A 20,080-nucleotide genomic window follows, 5' to 3' on the forward strand; every position below is an offset into this window, starting at 1 on the left:
AAAGCCCCATTAATTCTGATTGCACCGATGTGGCCAAAGAGAAGTTGGTTCCCAAGTCTAAAAAAGCTAGCTGTGGAACCTCCTCTGAAGCTACCGGACAGAAAAGATCTACTGTTCCAGGGAAAGCTTTGGCATCCGGAGGTAGAAAAGTTAAAACTGGCAGCCTGGATCCTGAGGTAGTTTGGCTTAAGAGCAAGGGGCTTTCCAGTAGAGTTATTCAAACTTTATTGAAAAGCAGAAAGGATTCTACTAGAAGTATGTATATTAAGTATTGGAAAACTTTTTTCCATTGGTTAGATTCTTCTTCTTATGAGTCTTTTTCTATTCCAGCTTTATTGGATTTTTTGCAGGAAGGCTGGGAAAAAGGTTTATCGGTCAGCACATTAAAAGTGCAGGTATCAGCTTTGGCTGCAATGACAGGGAGAAAATTAGCTGGAGAGGACTTGGTGATTAGATTTTTTAGAGCTATTGGTAGACAGGTACCAATAAAAGCACCTAATGTGTCCCCGTGGGATCTACCGTCAGTGCTAAAAGGGTCATCCAGGACTCCATTTGAACCATTGGACCAGAGTGATTTATTGCATGTTACAATTAAAACTGTGTTCCTCACCGCCATATCTACAGCTAGGAGGGTCAGTGAGATACAAGCGTTATCTTGTAAGCCTCCATATTTTCAGGATTTAGGAGACAGATTCGTTTTGCAAACAGACCCAGGGTTTCTTCCCAAGGTGGTGTCCAAATACCATAGATCTCAATCTATTGTTATCCCTTCCTGTAGTGTCCAGGGGGAAAAAAAGGATAAAGATCTGTACCTAGTAGATGTTAGAAGGTGTATTTTACACTATATCAAGACTACTTCAGAATTTAGGAAGTCGGATTCCTTGTTTGTCCTATTTGGGGGTAAGAATAAAGGTTGCACTGCATCCAAATCTACTATATCTAGATGGATTAAGAAAGCTATTAATATGGCTTATTCTTTATTGAACCTGGAACTCCCATTGTCCTTCACGGCACATTCAACTAGAGCAGTAGCATCATCCTGGGCACATAATTCTGGTGCTACCCCGGAGCAGATTTGCAAAGCCGCTACGTGGTCAAGTTTTAACACTTTTGTGAAACATTATAAATTGGATGTGTTATCGGAACAACAGCAAGCCTTTGGTGGTAAAGTCTTGAAGGCTGCTACCCACCCTGAGGTTTGATTCTTGCTTATCTCGGAGTCTTGTCCCAGAGGATCACTGGATAAAACAATAGTTACTCACCGGGTAACGTTCTTTCTAGTGATCCTCTGGGACAAGAGTCCCACCCAAATGGGGTATAATACAATAATTCTGTACTTAGTATGGAGTGGTTCATAGTATAAATAAGGAAAGGAAGAGTTCTAGACAGTTATTATTTAAGACTGAGGGGAGATTCTCATGGCCTTTCTTTTATAGGGGAGGGATTGAAATATTTCCTGGAAGGGGCGTGGATATCTCGGAGTCTTGTCCCAGAGGATCACTAGAAAGAACGTTACCCGGTGAGTAACTATTGTTTTCTTGTTTCAGGTTCAACAGCTTCTACTGCTGAGCGCCCCATGGAAACCACTTCTGGTAACACATTGTTATTAATCTATATTTATGACTTCCTATCAACTATGTCTACAATGATTGTGTCTGTGTAACTCAGGCAGTTCGTAAAACATCCTAGCCTATTTTTGGAGCTGGATAAAATTAGTTTTCTATATGTAGATGATGTGTTGGGTGATGGAAGTCGTCTGTGCTGCTCTGTGTGGTGCACTTGCAGTGGCAGAGAAATCCATAAAGGACATGGGGTAGGGGAAAAAACCCCAAAAGAGCGCACTCAGAAGGGGAACCAGCTGATCGTAGACAGATCTCACTGGATGTGGTTGCTCATATGCCCTTATGGGTATTATCCGCTTGCAGGCTTTTGTCCCTCTCAGACCAGGGACCAGGTCAGAAGCAGGCTCTTTGTCCAAAGGGATCCTGTGGCTGGAAGCAGGATATCAGGAGCAGCTGTCTGGTTTGTAGCCGTTGGTGTCCCAGCACTGGCTAGAACACCAGAGCTGCAGACACCTGTGGGCTGTATGAGACTCAATCCCTTAGCAGGGAGAGTCTCCTTCCTGAAAAGTTAGCAATCCACACACTGCTCTGTTCAGATACACCACAGCAGTGGCTGGGTGGTGAGCAGTAGCACTGAAGTGGCTGAAAGAAAGCACAGGAGACTTGTGCTGGAAGTAACTGATTCTTTAATTAATGTAACAAATACAACTAGTTTCAAGAGGCCATTCCTCCTTTCCTCAGGCAAACAGTTGCTACATTGATATGATCCAATTTAATTGACATTCAAAAAACAATTAGTTAAAGGCGGCCCAATCAGTGCGTGTATGTAAATGTAACCAGAGACCATGAGCCTCTGCTGTAGGTCAGGGTTTTCTCCCTAAGTGGGCTGGGAAAGTTAAGGTAGCCATACACTGGTCGATTTGCCATTAGATCGACCAACTGACAGATCCCTATCTGATCGAATTTGATCAGAGAGGGATCGTTTGGCTGCCTTTACTGCAAACAGATTGTGAATCGATTTCAGCATGAAACTGATCACAATCTGTGGAGCTGCTCCTGCCGCCTGTCTTCCCCCCCCCCCCCCCCCCCCCCTCCGTATACATTACCTGAAGCTGGCTCCGGGTCCTCTTCTCCGCACTGCAGTGCATCCCAGCATCCCGCACCGCATCCCAGCGTACACTGTGTCACTCCGTGACCAGGAAGTTCAAATAGAGCGCCCTCTAGTTGAACTTCCTGGTCACTGGAGTGACACAGTAAGTTAATGTACGCTGGGATGGAAGCAGGAACAGAGTGGTGCAGCACGGAGAAGATGCCCGGGAGCCAGCGTCAGGTAATGTATACCTGTATCGGATCGGCCGCCGCTAGTGACGCGCTCCCTACCCGCGGGCGATCGACGGACCGATCTGATCGAACGATTGGCAGCAGATTCGATCCCAGTGATCGAATCTGCTGTCAAACGGCGGCAAATCGGGCCAGTGTATGGCCAGCTTTAGTGTTAGGCTATAAAAGGATTGAAAGCAGAAATAAAATGACTGCCACTAGGGGGCAGCCTCTGTGCTGATATTCAGACCAGGAGGCCGCAGTACCACCTCAAACCAATAGGTGGCACTACACTATTTTCTATCTGTAGGTGTAATATAATTTCAGTTCAACAGGTTATTTTTACATTGTAAAGTAATTTCAGATCAATAGGGGGTACTATAGCACACTCCTCTATTGGGGGAGTGATGATTGCATGGGGAAGTTTCCATAATCATATGCAAATGTGATACATTTATTTAAAAAGCTCAAGGATTTTTTTGTAACTTTTATTTATTTATTTATTTTTTTGGGGAAGATTGAGTTTGAGGCTGATTGATATACATATTTAGGACACAAGACCAACATTGGAAATTATCAATTGAGGATGTTAAAATAAAGACCAATTTGAGTTTGCTTCAACTCTATGGCATTGAGCACTAAAAGGCACAAAAGATTTGTTCGCTAGCAATTCAAAGGTGTATACTTAGAGTATCTGGTTTGCAACTTATGGTGAGAAATTGTATTGTTGAATTTATCTCTAGATCTTATTAAGCTGTATTTGGAGATTTTTTCGATTGGATCAAACCTCCATTATGTTTTATATATTGGATTGTTCCAATTGGAACAATACATTTCCAAAAGGGGCAGTATATCATTGATACTGATAATGAAGGGGGCTATAATGTGTTTTGGCCAATTAGCATTCGGTGACGGCTAGAATTTTTATTTTTCTATAAAAACTCATGCAGTTTCCATTGTATTAATAAAAATCAACAACTATAAATATGGGGATAATGTCATATCAATTGGCTATAAAATATAAATATGTATAAAAGGTAATAATAATGTAACATAAATATATAGATATTAATAACTAATAAATATATGTATATTTTAAGAGGACAAATGAATAAATTGTATACATGTAAAAAAATACATTGTGCAGTTCAATAAATAATCCTCTAAGGTGCAATTTTAACCATAGTTCTTTCTGTTTTCTTTGCCATGGTTTCCAAGGCTATATTGAGGCCATTAGGACTTAAAGTTTCCATTTGTAAAATCCAGAAAGTCAGTTATATGGATGGCAGATTTGCCCTCCATAACAAATTCCCGTTAACCCTCCTGGGGTTTGCTAAAAATCCACCAGGTGGCAGCAAATCCTTTTTTAAAATTTTTTTTTTTCCTTTTTCATGTAGCGAGACGGAGATCAGGAGATCCCGTTCAAAGAACGGGATCTCCTGGAGGGCTTCCCCCCCCCCCCCCTAGCAATAGCGACGAGCGGGATGACTTCATCGACATCGTGACGTCAAAGGGGACTCCGATCCACCCCACAGCGCTGCCTGGCACTGATTGGCCAGGCAGCGCACGGGGTCTGGGGGGGGGGGGGGCGGCCGCGGCGCGACAAATAGCGGCGGATCAGCAGGTAGCAGTGGCGATCACATTGCACATGCAGCTAGCAAAGTGCTAGCTGCGTGTAGCAAAAAAAAAAATATGCAAATCGGCCCAGCAGGGCCTGAGCGGTGCCTTCTGGCTGCCCGAAGACTAAGGCCACATACACACATCAGACCATAGTCTTTGGAAAATGAAAGATCACAGACTCCAGGTAAATTCCTGAACAAAAAGAATAATTTTCTGGTGCGTGCACATGCCTGCCTAATTTTTCTGGATGCACTGGGGCTGCAACAACGAAACAAAAGGCATGTACATGTGTCAATTCCCCTTCGTGACCATTACCTTGCCGCGGTTAAGGGGCTTACGTATCACAATGAAACAATGACTGCTGGCTATATAAATGTGAGGGGGCAGGGGGGGGGGGAGAGACCCAAGATAAGGTGGTTGTTTCATTATGGACAGACCAAATTTGATCAGTCACTGTTGTTCTATCATTGAGCTACCAAAGGAGCTATGTGAGAAATATGCGTGCTACTTTGCTGACAAAGTATCCTCTATTCGGTCTCTCATTCAGTCCACAGCACCCAAGACTAATGCAACTCCTGGAAATAGCTGCAAAAACAACCTAACACCCTGGACTGACTTCAAAAGTATTAGTGAGGAAGAGATCTCAGACATCCTCCGTCGCCTCAGCCAGACAACCTGCGACCTGGACCCTGGACCAACTAAACATATGCTGAAATGCCCCCCTGACCTGCTGGGCCCAGCATTTCACAAAATAGTAAATTGCTCTCTGCAAGCAGGGAGGTTTCCTACCTCTTTTTAAAAGAAGGAATCATCAAGCCCCTTCTAAAAAACCTTCCATGGATCCAGATGCAATGAGCAGCTACAGACCTGTCTCCAACCTCCCCTTCTTAGGTAAAGTTATTGAAAAGGCTGTCTATCTGCTACTTGAAACCAGGCTGTCAGTAAACAACAACCTGGACCCTCTACAATCTGGCTTTAAGAAACACCACAGCTGTGAAACAGCCCTCATCCAAGTCTGCAACGACCTGCTCATGGCAAGGGACAGGGGGGAATGCTCCATCCTAATCCTGTTGGATCTTTCAGCGGCTTTTGATACAGTTGACCATGAAATCCTGCTTAATAGACTGCAGGAGTACTGTGGCATCAGTGGATCAGTCCTCCAGTGGTTCAGATCATTCCTGACTGAGAGAACACAGAGAGTATCCCTAGGACCTATAATGTCCAAACCTGCACCTCTACAATTCGGAGTGCCACAAGGATCAATCCTATCCCCTCTGCTGTTTGCAATCTACATGTTGCCACTCGGTACACTTATCCAACGACATGGCCTGACGTACCACTGCTACGCCGATGACACACAGCTATACCTGTCCTTCAAACCTGGTGGAACAGACCCTACTCCAAAAATAAACTCTTGCTTAGCTGAGCTACAGGCATGGATGAATGATAACTGGTTGAAACTGAATGCTGACAAAACTGAGGTCCTCTTGGTCCAAAGCCAGTGCTCGCCATCAAAACAGCTCTATCCTAAAGCAACACCAATCAGGATTGGGAATTCGGACATAAACAGCTCCAACCTTGTGCGCAGCCTTGGCGTACTAATCGATGGGGATTTAGGTTTCAGAAACCAAATTTCATCTGTAGTTAAATCTTCCTACTTTCATCTGAAGAACATTGCAAAGATTAAACATCTGATCCCCCAGAGGATCTTCCAACCCTAGTTCATGCCTTCATCACATCACGGCTGGATTACTGCAATGCCCTTTATGCTGGCCTCCCCAAAAAGGACCTGCGTCGCCTGCAATTAGTGCAGAATGCTGCTGCCAGATTGCTAACAAACCAGCCTCGCCACTGTCACATTACACCGATCCTTTGCTCACTGCACTGGCTACCAGTAGAATAGAGAATACTCTTCAAGATTGGACTGCTGACATTCAAATCCCTGCACAATCTGGGCCCTGGATACATGAAGGACTTGCTGAAGCTGCACCACACCTCTCACAACCTCAGATCAGCTAGTTCTATAAGCTTGGTCACTCCCAGAGTGCACCTCAAAAAATCTGGAGATAGAGCCTTCTGTCATGCTGCCCCTACTCTTTGGAACTCGCTGCCACACCCAGTAAAGACAGCACCATCCCTGGAGCTATTCAAATCCAGACTGAAAAGCCACCTGTTTAGCCTGGCATTTCCGGACTTATAAAATTCTTCCTCTGTACCACAATGGTCTGAGCCATGCTTATGCGCTTTGAGTCCTATGGGAGAAAAGCGCTCTACAAATGTTATTTGTTGTTGTACCACAGCCCGGTGACCATTTGGGCTTGAAAACCGCCATGGCCTGCACTCACCATGGTGTGCACCAGTCCAGCAAGGCCGTCACTACACAAACAGCTGTTTGCGGTGTGTTACACAGTGAGTTTGGTGCGTCAGTGTGAAGCAGTACACTAATTACACTACCTGCTTGATGTATACACATGCAAGATGTTCCAAGGCACTTTATGCCTCCAATTTAGCATTGCAATGTGATTTCTGCCCTTAAAATACTGCTGTGCATCAAATCCTGTGTTTTTTTTTTTTTTTTTCCCGGGACGTTTGGCATGTATCCCGCTCCCACCATGCCCCCCTCCAGGTGTTGGACCCCTTGAACAAGCTTTGCCATCACTTTTGTGGCCAGCATAAATGTTTGTAGTCTTCAAAGTTTGCCTCCCCATTGAAGTCTATGGCGGTTCGCAAAGTTTGCGCGAACCCGAACGTTTGTGGAAGTTCGAGGTCACAAACCTAAAATCGGAGGTTCGAGCCATCTCTCCACTGCTAGATAAAGTCATCGCCTGTTCGGCTCTATACACACCACTCATCATGCTGTTGTAATCCACAATGACTTGAGGCTTTTCAATGTCTTTACCTCCTCTTGTTCTGGCAGTGAGGTGTCATGGACTGCGCTGAGGAGATAGACATCCTTTTTGTCACACCAGTCTGAGATCCAGCATTTTCCACTTTTGCCAAGCAACATTGTCACCAGTATTCAGTTTTGTTTGGCGAATGTTGTTGGCATTTCCTTTCTATTAGGCCTAATGGTGCCATATACATCAGTCTTATCTTTGATGAGAAATTTAAAACATTCAGGGAACTGTACAAATTATCTGTGGTCACACAGTATCCCTTGTTTAGCAAAGGCTCAATCAAAGACAGAACAAAGGATGTCACCACTCTAGCTGCTGAAAGTAAGGTTCATTTGATTCCTTTTGCCGATATAAAGGGTGGTGTTCCAGATATATCCGGTTGCTGACTCATAGATCATGTTGGATTTCACACCAAAGTGGACCCTCTTGGATGCTATGTACAGAAACCAACTCAGCCTCTCCTTATAGGCATTCAGGCTTTCACCAACTCTTATGTCCCTCTGTGGTACTTAAGTGTTTTGGAAGTTTTCAAAAACAGCTATTACCCCCCTGCAGAATAAATAGGCCTAAAAAAAAGCCACATGTCCTCCTCAATGACTGGCTCCCATGTCCTGCTGTTTGAAAATGGCCCGTGTGGAGCACTTGTGGTTGTTGTGTGGCATAGCTGTTTTGTCTCCAACTATTTTTTTCAATGACAGTATCATTTAAAAAGGGATGCAAGTAAGCCAGGGGGTTGTGTTTGCAGTTTACTGGCGTACGTACGAAAAGGGCGTCGGGGAAAAAAGGGCGCGTGGCATAAACGATAAATGGAAATATCGTTTATAGAAATTATTGTGTAGAATTTCGTTTATAAATAGTGTTTTAAAAATGTATAAATCACTAAATAATGTGTATGAGATCGGCAATTCTTAAAACGTTAATCTTCCCTGTTTGTAAAGTGAAACTTATATTTTCGTTTATTAAAAACCCTCCCTGTACCTATCCCTAACCCCTAGACCCCCTGTTGGTGCCTAAACCTAAGACCCCCCTGTTGGTGCCTAAACCTAAGACCCCCCTGTTGGTGCCTAAACCTAAGACCCCCCTGTTGGTGCCTAAACCTAAGACCCCCCTGTTGGTGCCTAAACCTAAGACCCCCCTGTTGGTGCCTAAACCTAAGACCCCCCAGTTGGTGCCTAAACCTAAGACCCCCCTGTTGGTGCCTAAACCTAAAACCCCCTATGGATAATAATGTTTTACAGACATGAATAAATAAAGAATGTAAAGAAAAAAAATGTAAATTATTTTTTTGGGTGGATAATAATGTGTTAGAAATGTTTTAGAAATAGTGATTTATTATCTTCATAAACGTTATTCGTCACGGGCTCATTTTGTAAACTTAAATCATCAGAAACATAGTTATAAATCCTTAAAAATCTCCGGGCGTTTTTTTTTGGGTGGATAATAATGTGTTAGAAATGTTTTAGAAATAGTGATTTATTATCTTCATAAACGTTATTCGTCACGGGCTCATTTTGTAAACTTAAATCATCACAAACATAGTTATAAATCCTTAAAAATCTCCGGGCGCCGTTATAAATCCTTAAAAATCTCCGGCGCCTTATTTTCCCCGTTCAGCGCCCATTAAACGATATTTATAATGAAAGTGAATGGGGCGCCCTTTTTGTCCACTTGTCTCATGCGCCCAAATCTACTGCTTCCCAGGCCAGGCTCCCCAGTAAAAAGGAAACATGGGGGCAGTGGCAGAGCCTGACTAATGGCAGTGGGGCACCAAATGCACACATCACTAAGCTCGGTGGTGATGGGAGTCACCGTCGCTCTCAGTACCCGAGTCAGATGACAGATCTCCAGGTGTGTTGCTGTCACTCAAGTCCGCCAGTGACTGCAGATCAGTATCACTGTCCTCTAGCTCCATCGGCGCTTCTGGTGAGAGACACCTTCTAGAGGCTGACGCCATGGCAGATGTCAGGCAGGCAGTAGTCAAAAACCAAGCAGAAATGCAGCAAAAGAAGATTGCCCTTATAAACTATTAATATAAATAGAGGGAAAAGTCCCATTGAAAACAGCACCACACTGACCAGGAAGTGGTCGCACATGAATCAGTAACTCTTTATTGGACAATTAAATTGTTAGTGTTCAGTGGCCCTTTCCTCTGTTCAAGAGCCCTTTCCCCTCTTTTTAAAGCAATAGAAAACCAAGCTGAAGTTGGGGCAGATGGCAGGTTGAGAGATGTCCAGGCATAAATCGGCAACAGAAATCAAAGACTAGTCAAAGTCCAGGCAAAAATCGGTAACAGATTATCAAAGTAATAAGGCAGATCAGCAAATCACTAGCACTTGGCTCAGAAGCAGCTGGGGACCAAATGGCTACAATGCATTGGTTACAATTGTATTTATCACCTTGCAACACTTGTATTCAATACAATGCATAATTAGGCCAATCATCTTTTAACATTTTTAAATTTCTCACACCTCCCCCGTGATGTGATGCGGCACCGCCACACTGCTGCTCTGATTGGCCGCTGGGATCCCGGAAGCAGAGCTCGGGACATGGGGATCCCAGTGCCCAGGAGGAGAAGCCTGGAGTCCTGCTGCACAGTGCCGATCATGCGCAAGAAGAAGAGCTGCTAAAGACAGGGTTTTTTTTTTTTTTTTTTTTTTCAGCTACCCCAAGCTCAGCCTCTCCTGTCATATTTTTCGTAACCCCGAGCTGAGCTCGGGGTTACCGCCAGGGAGGTTAATCCCACCTTCCAAGCAGATTCTTCAAGAGAATCCTGCTTAGCACACATTAGTTCTCAATTTCTCATCAGCCAAAGAACTACTGCTAGCCAGAGAACTCGTAGGGCTCATTCACACTAAGGGCATTTTCAGCCTTTTTTGAAGTGCAGACAATTTTCAAAATCGCCCACAAAACGCTTGTGCAATGATTCTCTATGAGAAGGTTCATATCAGTGTGTTTCATCTGCTTTTCACTCCGCAAAGCGCTGCCTGTACCATTTTTGGGACAATTTTGCTCTAATGGAAGGTATCGGAAGATCGCTAAATGCTCACAAAATCTTTTTATGCGGCAATTTGTGTTTTTAGCAATAAATACATTGTATTTATTTTATTTTACTTCCTGACTGACGTTTTACGGAATAGCTCTGCAAAAGTGCTTACAAAAGCGTTTTGCACAAAATCTTAGTGTGCAGTGGAGCACTGGGACGGGGAAAAATGCTCAAAAAAATAAAAAAAATTGCTTCAGTCAGCGAGTTTAATTTTAGATATGAACAAAGCCTCAATATGGGGCTCCTATTGGCATGGGCGTTTCCCTTTGCACTTTCACAAAGGACTCGGACTCTTACCATAATGTAACTAACCTTTTCCTCATTTGTATTATCTTTTATTTTAATCTGTTGCTGCATTGTTCATTTAGTTACTTATAAGATTGTTTTCTATCATCATCGTCCTCATCCATCATTCATCCATTTTCATCTATCAATAAGTCATTTTTGGCTATCACTTGTTTTGAGTATCACAATATGAGCCTGCTCTCTGAAGAGATAACCCAGTGGATTGTATTGTTTAATAAGATTTGGTTGTGTTAACTTTCTCCCCTAGCTCAGATTAGATAGCAAGTCCTTTTACCCAAATAGAAAAGGTGGTGGCAGTTTTTATCATTTGTGTATAGCTATGGAGATGGCCTGACTAGTTTGCCGGCGAGCACTATTCTGCGAAGGCAAGGTATTTGTCCTTGCCACGAGCGGTGAGCACATGGCGCCATTAGACCCGCCCTCATACAACATCATTGGGCTAAACTTTTACCCCTTACATCACAGAGGGCACATGGCAGCAAATCAGCCTGCACTCTGTCTTTAACTCTCCCCCCCCCCCCCATAAAACTGATGCAGCGCCCACCATGTTCCAGTTGGGCTTCATCTGGAATTTTGATCCTCGCTGGTTGATAGCAGTTAAATTGTTTTTTGTTTGTGACACTCCACAGCCACACATGCCAAATAAAAGCACATTGTTCAGGGTCTCTGTTATTATCACTAAGTTGTGTTTAAACTGTTGCAGCATATTCTCAGTGCCTGTCTGATTGTGCACAGATACAGCTCACTAGCACTGAACCACGCCAGTGTCCACTTACATTGATATTGAATTGTGTACCACAAAAAATCCTAAGCACATTTTTCCACTACTATGCTCCTGGGCATTATTAGCACTGTATTGTTTGAACTGTTGCTCAGTGTGTGACACTACACAGCCCACTGACAACCAGAGCCATGTACACTAGTGCTATTATTGTCATATTCAGTTGCAGGCACCTCCACTGCATGACTTTTCACTCGTTGCAGGAACAGTACCCCAATAAAAAAATGCCAGGCAGAAGCAGGCCACCTCACAAGTGTCCTTGAGGTCGTACTGCTGTGAGTTTGTGGCCCTGGAAGAATGCAGTATTCAGAAGGCATGTACCTTCAACCCCCAAAATGGCTTAGGCAGCACACCACATCTTCTACAGCTTCCGCATAGAACCTCCTTGACGCACCGTCCTCCTGCTGCTCTACTTCTGGTATCCCACAACAACTTACCACCACCACTAGCACCACAGCTGCTCCACTTGATATGTCAGAGGAGTTATTCACACATGTTGCATTTAGTGATACACCTGGGGTCATCCAGCCAACACGCCCTTCAACACCTGCTGTTGCCACCACCCGAATGCCGACATTCCAAAGCTCACCAGTGTGGCTTTTTTTTTTTTTTTGTGTGTGCCTCTATCAGTAATGTAACCTCTGCCAAAAGAAACTGAGTCTGGGGAGGCCTAACACCCAACTAGGGACAACTGTTTTTACAAAGACACCTGATCGCAAAACACAAACACCAATGGTATGCACACATTAATAAAAGCAGCACACAAATATAAAAACATTAGAAATAATTTTTGATACATTTGACAAACATGCTTTCAGAAAAACAAAAGAAAATAATAAGTTGTGCAGTGAGTCAGTCTGCTTGTTGCTAGAGATGGCCCGAACTTTAGACTTTGGGTTTACGGACTGCTGGTGACATCAGCGGGAGTGAGGACACGGCAATGCAGGCGTTTTCAGAATTTAAAGTCTGGAATTCCAAAAGTGAACCGGAGGCGGGGCCGGAGCATCGGTGAGTAGCTGCGCGGGCACAGGATGTCTGTGGGGGACCATTAGAAGCCCTGAGTAAGTTCAACTCATTTTCCTCCGACCCCCCCTCCCTACAGTATTCCTTTAATTATGCTAGGTGGGAGGGACTCCACATAATTTTTTTTGTTTCCCACACTCTGAACATACAAAAAAAAATAGGAAAAGATTATTTTCCCCACTCTTTTAACATATCCTACAAACTAGGTGTTTCTACCATGTAAGGGGGCTTTGCTATTAACTGCTAAAGTCGGCGGGTTTTGCGTCATTAATGAACTGTCATTTACCACATTTAAATGTATACTTTTTTCCTTTGAAATGTTAAAATAGATTTTCTAAAACTATAAGGTCTTTTTGAAAATTGTTCTCCTCTTGTTCCCACTATTTTCCGTAAAGTGACTCTGTAACAAAAATTACGTTTTTTTCTACCATCCTACAAGTTCCTAAACCTATTCTAATGTGATCTGGCTTGCTGCAGCGCTTTCTACTATAACCATCTCTGTAATAAATCAATGTATCTTTCCCCTGTCAGACTTGTCGGCCTGTGTCTGGAAGGCTGCCAAGTTCTTCAGTGTTGAACTGTTCCTCTATGCACACTCCAGTGTGTGTTTTATTTACATAAGCCAGCAGCTTCTCTGCTATCTTATCAGTGATAGAAGAGAGCTGGATAAAAATCCTCCTCTGGAGGCTGTGAAAGGAGCTGGTCTGTCACATACTAAGGAATTAACGACATAGGCAGAGCTGTCTGCAGGAAGCCTGTAATGTTCAGTGCATGAGAGAAGCTGGGGACAGAAGGTAAACACACACAAGTGATCTTTTGAGATTCAGAAGTAAGGCTGTATACAGCCTGCTTGTGTATGGATGTATTTTCTATGTGTGGACATGCTGTACATCAACCTACTTCCTGTTTTGGTGGCCATTTTGTTTGTTTATAAACAAACTTTTTAAAACAGTTTTTGACTACTTTTAATGCGGCGGGGAGCGGTGAAATTGTGACAGAGGGGAATAGGAGATGTCCCCTAACGCACTGGTATGTTTACTTTTGTGCGATTTTAACAATACAGATTCTCTTTAACATTTCTGGCAAATGTTGGCGTTTCTACCATGTAAGGGGGCTTTGCTAAAGTCGGCAGGCTTTTACTCACGAATCACAGCCGAGATTCCTGGATTTTAGAGGCAATCACTGGTAAATCCGGGCCAAATTTGTAAGGCAATTTCAAATCCGGGTCACAATCACGACTTATCTGGATTTTTGAACTGCTGTGGCCGGTTGTATTCGAATCCGTGATTGGGGGATTGGGGTATCCGAGCATCACTGTCACACACACAGAGCAATGCTATAGTAAGTTCAATCACAAATAAGACAAAGACAAATCACATTTATACTGTGCTTTTTCTCCTGGCGGACTCAAGCGCCAGAGCTAAAGCCACTAGGATGCGCTCTATAGGCAGAAGCAGTAGAGAGACATGCCGAAGGTCTCCTACTGAATAGGTGCTGGCTTACTCAACAAGCAGAGCTGAGATTTGAACCCTGGTCTCCTGTGTCAGAGGCAGAGCCCTTAACCATTACACATTTCAGCCAACCAATACAGTGGAAAAGATATGCACTGGTGGTAATTAGAGTAGGGCCGAACCTCCTATTTTAGGTTCGCGAACTTCCGCGTAAGGTTCGGTTCGCGTAAAAGTTCGCGAACCGCAATAGACTTCAATGGGGATGCAAACTTTGAAAAAAGAAAAATTATGCTGGCCACAAAAGTGATGGAAAAGATGTTTCAAGGGGTCTAACACCTGGAGGGGGGCATGGTGGAGTGGGATACATGCCAAAAGTCCCCGGGAAAAATCTGTATTTGACGCAAAGCAGCATTTTAACCTCCCTGGCGGTCTATTAAGATCGCCAGGGCGGCTGCGGGAGGGTTTTTTTTTAATTAAAAAAAAAAACTGTTTCATGCAGCCAACTGAAAGTTGGCTGCATGAAATCCCACTAGAGGGCGCTCCGGAGGCGTTCTTCCGATCGCCTCCAGCGCCCAGAATAAACCAGGAAGGCCGCAATGAGCAGCCTTCCTTGTTTTGCTTACATCGTCGCCATAGCGACGAGCGGAGTGACGTCATGGACGTCAGCCGACGTCCTGACGTCAGCCGCCTCCAATCCAGCCCTTAGCGCTGGCCGGAACTTTTGTTCCGGCTGCGCAGGGCTCGGGCGGCTGGGGGGACCCTCTTTCGCCGCTGCTCGCGGTGGATCGCCGCAGGGCGGCGGCGAACAGGCAGCACACGCGGCTGGCAAAGTGCTGGCTGCGTGTGCTGCTTTTTATTTCGCTCAAATCGGCCCAGCAGGGCCTGAGCGGCGACCTCCGGCGGTGATGGACCTGTATAGTCGTCCATACCGCTGAGGAGGTTAAGGGCAGAAATCACATTGAATGCTAAATGACAGACCTAAAGTGCTTTAAAACATCTTGCATGTGTATACATCAATCAGGTAGTGTAATTAAGGTACTGCTTCACACTGACACACCAAACTCACCGTGTAACGCACCGCAAACAGCTGTTTGTGTAGTGACGGCCGTGCTGGACTGGTGCGCACCATGGCGAGAGTGCAGGTTTTGGTGGCTTTACAGCCCATATGGTCGCCTGGCTGATGAACAGAACAGGTATGCAGTGGCGGGTTCACTGAACAGAACAGGTATGCAGTGACGGGTTTACTGAACAGAACAGGTATGCAGTGGTGGGTTCACTGAACAGGTATGCAGTGGCGGGTTCACAAAACAGGTATGCAGTGGCGGGTTCACTAAACAGGTATGCAGTGGTGGGTTCACAGTACAGGTATGCAGTGGTGGGTTCACAGTACAGGTATGCAGGTATACAGTGGGCTCACTGAACAGAACAGGTATGCAGCCAGGGACAAGCTAAGCCTAACTAATCTTTCCCTATGAGAGAGAGTGTGCAGCAGCTTGCCCTACTCTCACTAACGCAGGCACACGAGTGAGCGTAATGGCCGCCGCTGCCTGCCTTTTATTAGGGGGGGAGTGGCTCCAGGGGCTAGTGTAGCCTAATTGGCTACACTGGGCCTGCTGACTGTGATGTAGAGGGTCAAAGTTGGCCCTCATGGTGCATTATGGGGCGAACCGAACTTCCGCAAAAGTTCGCCTGCGGGACGCGAACGCGAACCACTGAAGTTCGCATGGAACCGTTCGCAGGCGAACCATTCGGCCCAACTCTAGTGGTAATAGATTGTGTTGGCAGACTACAAACGCCAGCTGGGACTGTGGGCTGTATCTATGCAGTGTCACCCACACAGAAAGCTATGCTATAGTAAGTTCAATGACAAATACAGTGGAAAGATATGCACTGGTTATAGTGTCACTGGTTATAGTGTGCTGACGGGTACAGCAAGGGCCAGCTGTGACAGGGCTGTATGCAGTGTCTCTCTCACACACAAACACATCAGAAGAATATTACCCCTCAAGTGTGTTTTTTATTTTATTTTATTTTTTTTTTATTTTATTTTATTTTTTTTTGGGTGCTTTCAGCAACAAATGTCAGCGAGGAGCAAGCTAACAGCCTAACTAATGCTTTCCCTATCTCCAACAATATCTCTCCCTTCACCTCACTACAGCAGTCGACTGAGAATATGGCAGTGCTGCAGCATTTTTATAGGGGGGGGCAAGGGTCCATAGGGGAGTGCAGCCTGATTGGCTGTCATGTGTCTGCTGCCTGTGATGTAGAGGGTCAAAGTTTAGCCCAATGATGAGGTATAGTAGGTGGGTGGAACGCGCTGTGTGTTTGCATCCAGACGCGGACGTGAACAGCTGAAATTCACGTGAACTACCAGCCCGGCAAACTGTTCAGCCATCTCTATCTGTGGCTGGCGGTGGACCAGCCACAGACCTGCCAGCGGCAGCCGCAATGGCGCTGCCTCTCCTGTTGCCTCTGCCCCTGCCAGACATTGCACAATATATCTTGTCTTCCATGGAAATGTAGTATTTCAAAAGCCAGCTTGCATCCCTTGGCCGGGAATTGAACCCAGGTCTGAGTGCATGGCAGGTAGATCTCTTCGCCACTATACCAACACTACATGCTGAAGCCAGCCTAGCATGTACCATTATGATGATATATCCAAGAGAAAAATGAGCTTGCTTAAGGATTTGTAGCATGTCAAAAGCCAACTCACATTGGCCGGGAATTGAACCCAGGTCTAGTGCTTGGTACTTGCTATCCTAACCATTATACCACCAACACAACACACTACAATGCTACATGCTGAAGCCAGTCTAGCATGTACCATTGTAAAAAAGGGGGAGAACCGAGAGCCCAATATGGTGTAGTAAGTTAAGACAATTGGTATAATGAGAAGGAGTAAGTTAAATACTCACAAACCAGGGTTACCTCCAGGCAACCTCTGTATAGGCAGGTGAGGAGATTGATCTGTCCCCACTCAGGATTAAGAAGTTGCTCTCTGTAGGCGTGAAGAAAGAAAGGGGTATCCCCCTCCACCAAGGGTGGATATGTACTCTATTATAAAGTGAATGGCTCAGATAGGAAAACAAAAGGAGGAGTCGGCACTACAGCTCTTTCTGCGTGGCATGAGGAGCAATGGCAGGATGGCAAGCCTTCTGATCCTTAGGTACAAACAGCGTGCCAGACTAGGAATGTACAAGGGAAGCAGGTTGAGATAAGAAGTGGATCAGTCGGCACTTGCTGTGAACTGTAATTTATTCAAAAGGAGGTAGCATATCACATCACATTCATAGGTGCAATAGAGGTAAACATACCATATGGAAGGCTGCGCGGTGATGGTGGGTGCTGGGCACAGATGAGCCTTACGGCCGTTTCGTGCTAGGCATGCGCTTCTACGGAGGCGTAGAAGCGCATGCCTAGCGCGAAACGGCCGTAAGGCTCATCTGTGCCCAGCACCCACCATCACCGCGCAGCCTTCCATATGGTATGTTTACCTCTATTGCACCTATGAATGTGATGTGATATGCTACCTCCTTTTGAATAAATTACAGTTCACAGCAAGTGCCGACTGATCCACTTCTTATCTCAACCTATTATAAAGTGAACAGAGGCGCCAAAAGGATAAAAACAAAATTTAAAACTTTTAAAATCGCTTAGGAGGCAGTGGTGGACTTGCCTCCCTCAAGCAGACACATAAACTGTGTAGTTAGACAACAATAAATTTATTAGTACACTCCAGAGTTTTGCAACGCGTTTCGCAGGTCTATACCCGCTTCATCAGGCAGTGGAGATAGGAGTACACTATTAGGGACAAAAGGCATGCATTGGTATGTACACGGACAAGTGGCATAAACATACAGACCATTACTTTGTTTTAGGCCTCTTGCACACTGCAAGCAATTCAGATTCAGATTCCGCTTTTTAATCTGTTTTTACTTCCGATTCAGATTCAGATTTGCAGTTTGCTCCTTGCACACTGCAAATCTGAATCTGAATCGGAGGTAAAAACTGATTAAAAAGCGGAATCTGAATCTGAATTGCTTGCCGTGTGCAAGAGGCCATAATGTGTGTTTGAATCAGAGGAATATGCAAAAAAAGGGGGGGGAGGGCAGGTTTATTACAAGAAGTGTGTGTGTGGGGGAGGGGTTATTGGCAGGACAAGGGGAGGAGGTGGGGTAGATTGGTATGGGCGGAAAAGGGGAGGGGGTGGGGTAGATTGGTATGGGCGGAAAATATCTAGTTCCATGATGGGAATTATGTATGATGATAATAAGGACCATATGTATTATATATATATATATATTATATAGAGGGACAGGTATTTGGTTGAAATGGACAGGTTGAGCAGGTATAGAAGTTAGGGGTAGATTGGGAGGCATCTATAGGTATATTTGGAGATCCAGGTGATTAGGTAGAAAGAAAAAAACGGGTTTAGCAGAAGTTGTAGGTTTGAAGGGTAGCGGATCTGAGAGGGAAAATAACGTAGAACTTGCCAGTCTAATGTCAGAGTCACACCTGGTGCCTTTGTGCCTAGGTGCTCCTGACTTGCAGCTTTAATAGTGGACGGCACGCCCCCAATCAATGTTAGGCTGGGCAGGTCCGTAGATGCCACGCCGGCAGTGTGAGCGCTGTTATTGCGCGTCATTAGGGTGAGCCGGTGGTTGTAGTGAAGCCGCATTCAACGCAGATTGGAACGCACTAGCGTGTAATCACTTCCGCATAGGGAAGAGTGGGGAATTGCGTCATATCTGCCTGGCGGCATGATTGTACGCCTGACGGAGCGCTGCAAGTGCGCATGTGTGAGCGGCCCCACGCCATCTTGCGTGTGGGCAAACAGCCAGAAACGTTTTTTTTTGTGTTCAGAGTGAGCATAAAAAACAACAAACAAAAACAAAAGGGCTAGAAAAGAGTGGGCAATGTATCAAGGGTAGAAAAACATGGTTATCATTGTATATAAACCTGTGCTGAAGCCGTTTTTGTACACACTGTGTAATTTAAGACTGTGATAATGGATGAATATTCTTTTCAATACAATAGCAACATCTAGTGGACAATTTTGGTATTGTTGTTGGGCAATGTACTTCTATTACATGTTTTTTTCACAACAGAAACTCAACACTGCCAGACAATTTTAAGAAACAAAAATAGGTGATAAGAGTAAAGACATGTATAAAAATTCTTAAATGTTAATAGAAATGTGTTAATATCATAAACATGAGAGCAAAACAAAACTGAAAACTTTAAATTGCTATGTTGCACTCGCTCCAGCGGTAGAGAAGCTTCATATTAGTTCTATAGTGGGGATATTAGTCCCAATTCCCTATATGAGCTTTACTACGGTGGAGGGATCATAGTGAAGAAAGGTAATACATATCAAAACATACATAAAAGCAGGGAAAGCAGTTTCACGATAAAATGTTCGAGAAATGTAATAAAATAAAAATAGTACTAAAAACAAGGATGATAAAAGAGGCGACTATAAAAGTAAAAATAATCGGATTTATCAATGAATTTTTTCAAGCTGTTTGTTAAGGCCCTCAGGCGTGAGGGTCTTTAATATTTGGATCCAGAACATCTCCCTCGCCCTCAATTTTTCAAAAGCGTTGTGTTGTTGTTGTGGTATGGATTCAATGAGGGTGATCCGGAAAAGGGAAGGGTCACTGTGGTGATGAGTGCCGACGTGTTTTGATACGCTGTGTAGTGGGAAGTTTTTAAGTATATTCCTTTTGTGTTGTCCAATCCTGTTGCGCGCTGGTTGGTTGGTACGGCACACGTACTGAAGGTGACAGGGGCAAGTGATGATATAGATGACATATCTGGAGGTGCAAGTTAGATGGTTTCTGATTGGGTATTGTGATTTCGTATTCTGGGATTGGAAAGTGGTAGTGGTTTGTATGAATGAACAGGCCAGACATCTGGTGTTACAGGGTGAGCAACCAGGTGTATGTTGGTTGTCTGTATGACTGTTGGAAGTGGGTGTTTTTAACCGGCTGGGGGCTAGAAGACTTTTTAGATTAGGTGCTTTTCTGAATGTGATGGCGGGAGTAGGTGGGATGATTGGACGAAGGTATGGGTCC

The 20,080-nt window shown here is 44.5% G+C and overlaps 1 protein-coding gene across 1 annotated transcript in view; it reads left to right on the forward strand.

Moving 5' to 3' along the window:
- Positions 1-1,548: 1,548 nt before the first annotated feature.
- The window catches only part of LOC137543685 (up-regulator of cell proliferation-like), a 57,248-nt gene continuing 38,716 nt past the window's right edge, over positions 1,549-20,080 (forward strand). The window contains exon 1 of the mRNA XM_068264810.1: positions 1,549-1,592. Coding sequence (XP_068120911.1) covers positions 1,577-1,592 — 16 coding nt within the window. The 5' untranslated portion in view covers positions 1,549-1,576. The remainder of the gene's footprint in view (positions 1,593-20,080) is intronic.

The sequence above is a fragment of the Hyperolius riggenbachi genome, unplaced genomic scaffold (assembly GCF_040937935.1).
Source record: "Hyperolius riggenbachi isolate aHypRig1 unplaced genomic scaffold, aHypRig1.pri scaffold_165, whole genome shotgun sequence".
Classification (NCBI taxonomy): Eukaryota; Metazoa; Chordata; class Amphibia; order Anura; family Hyperoliidae; genus Hyperolius; species Hyperolius riggenbachi.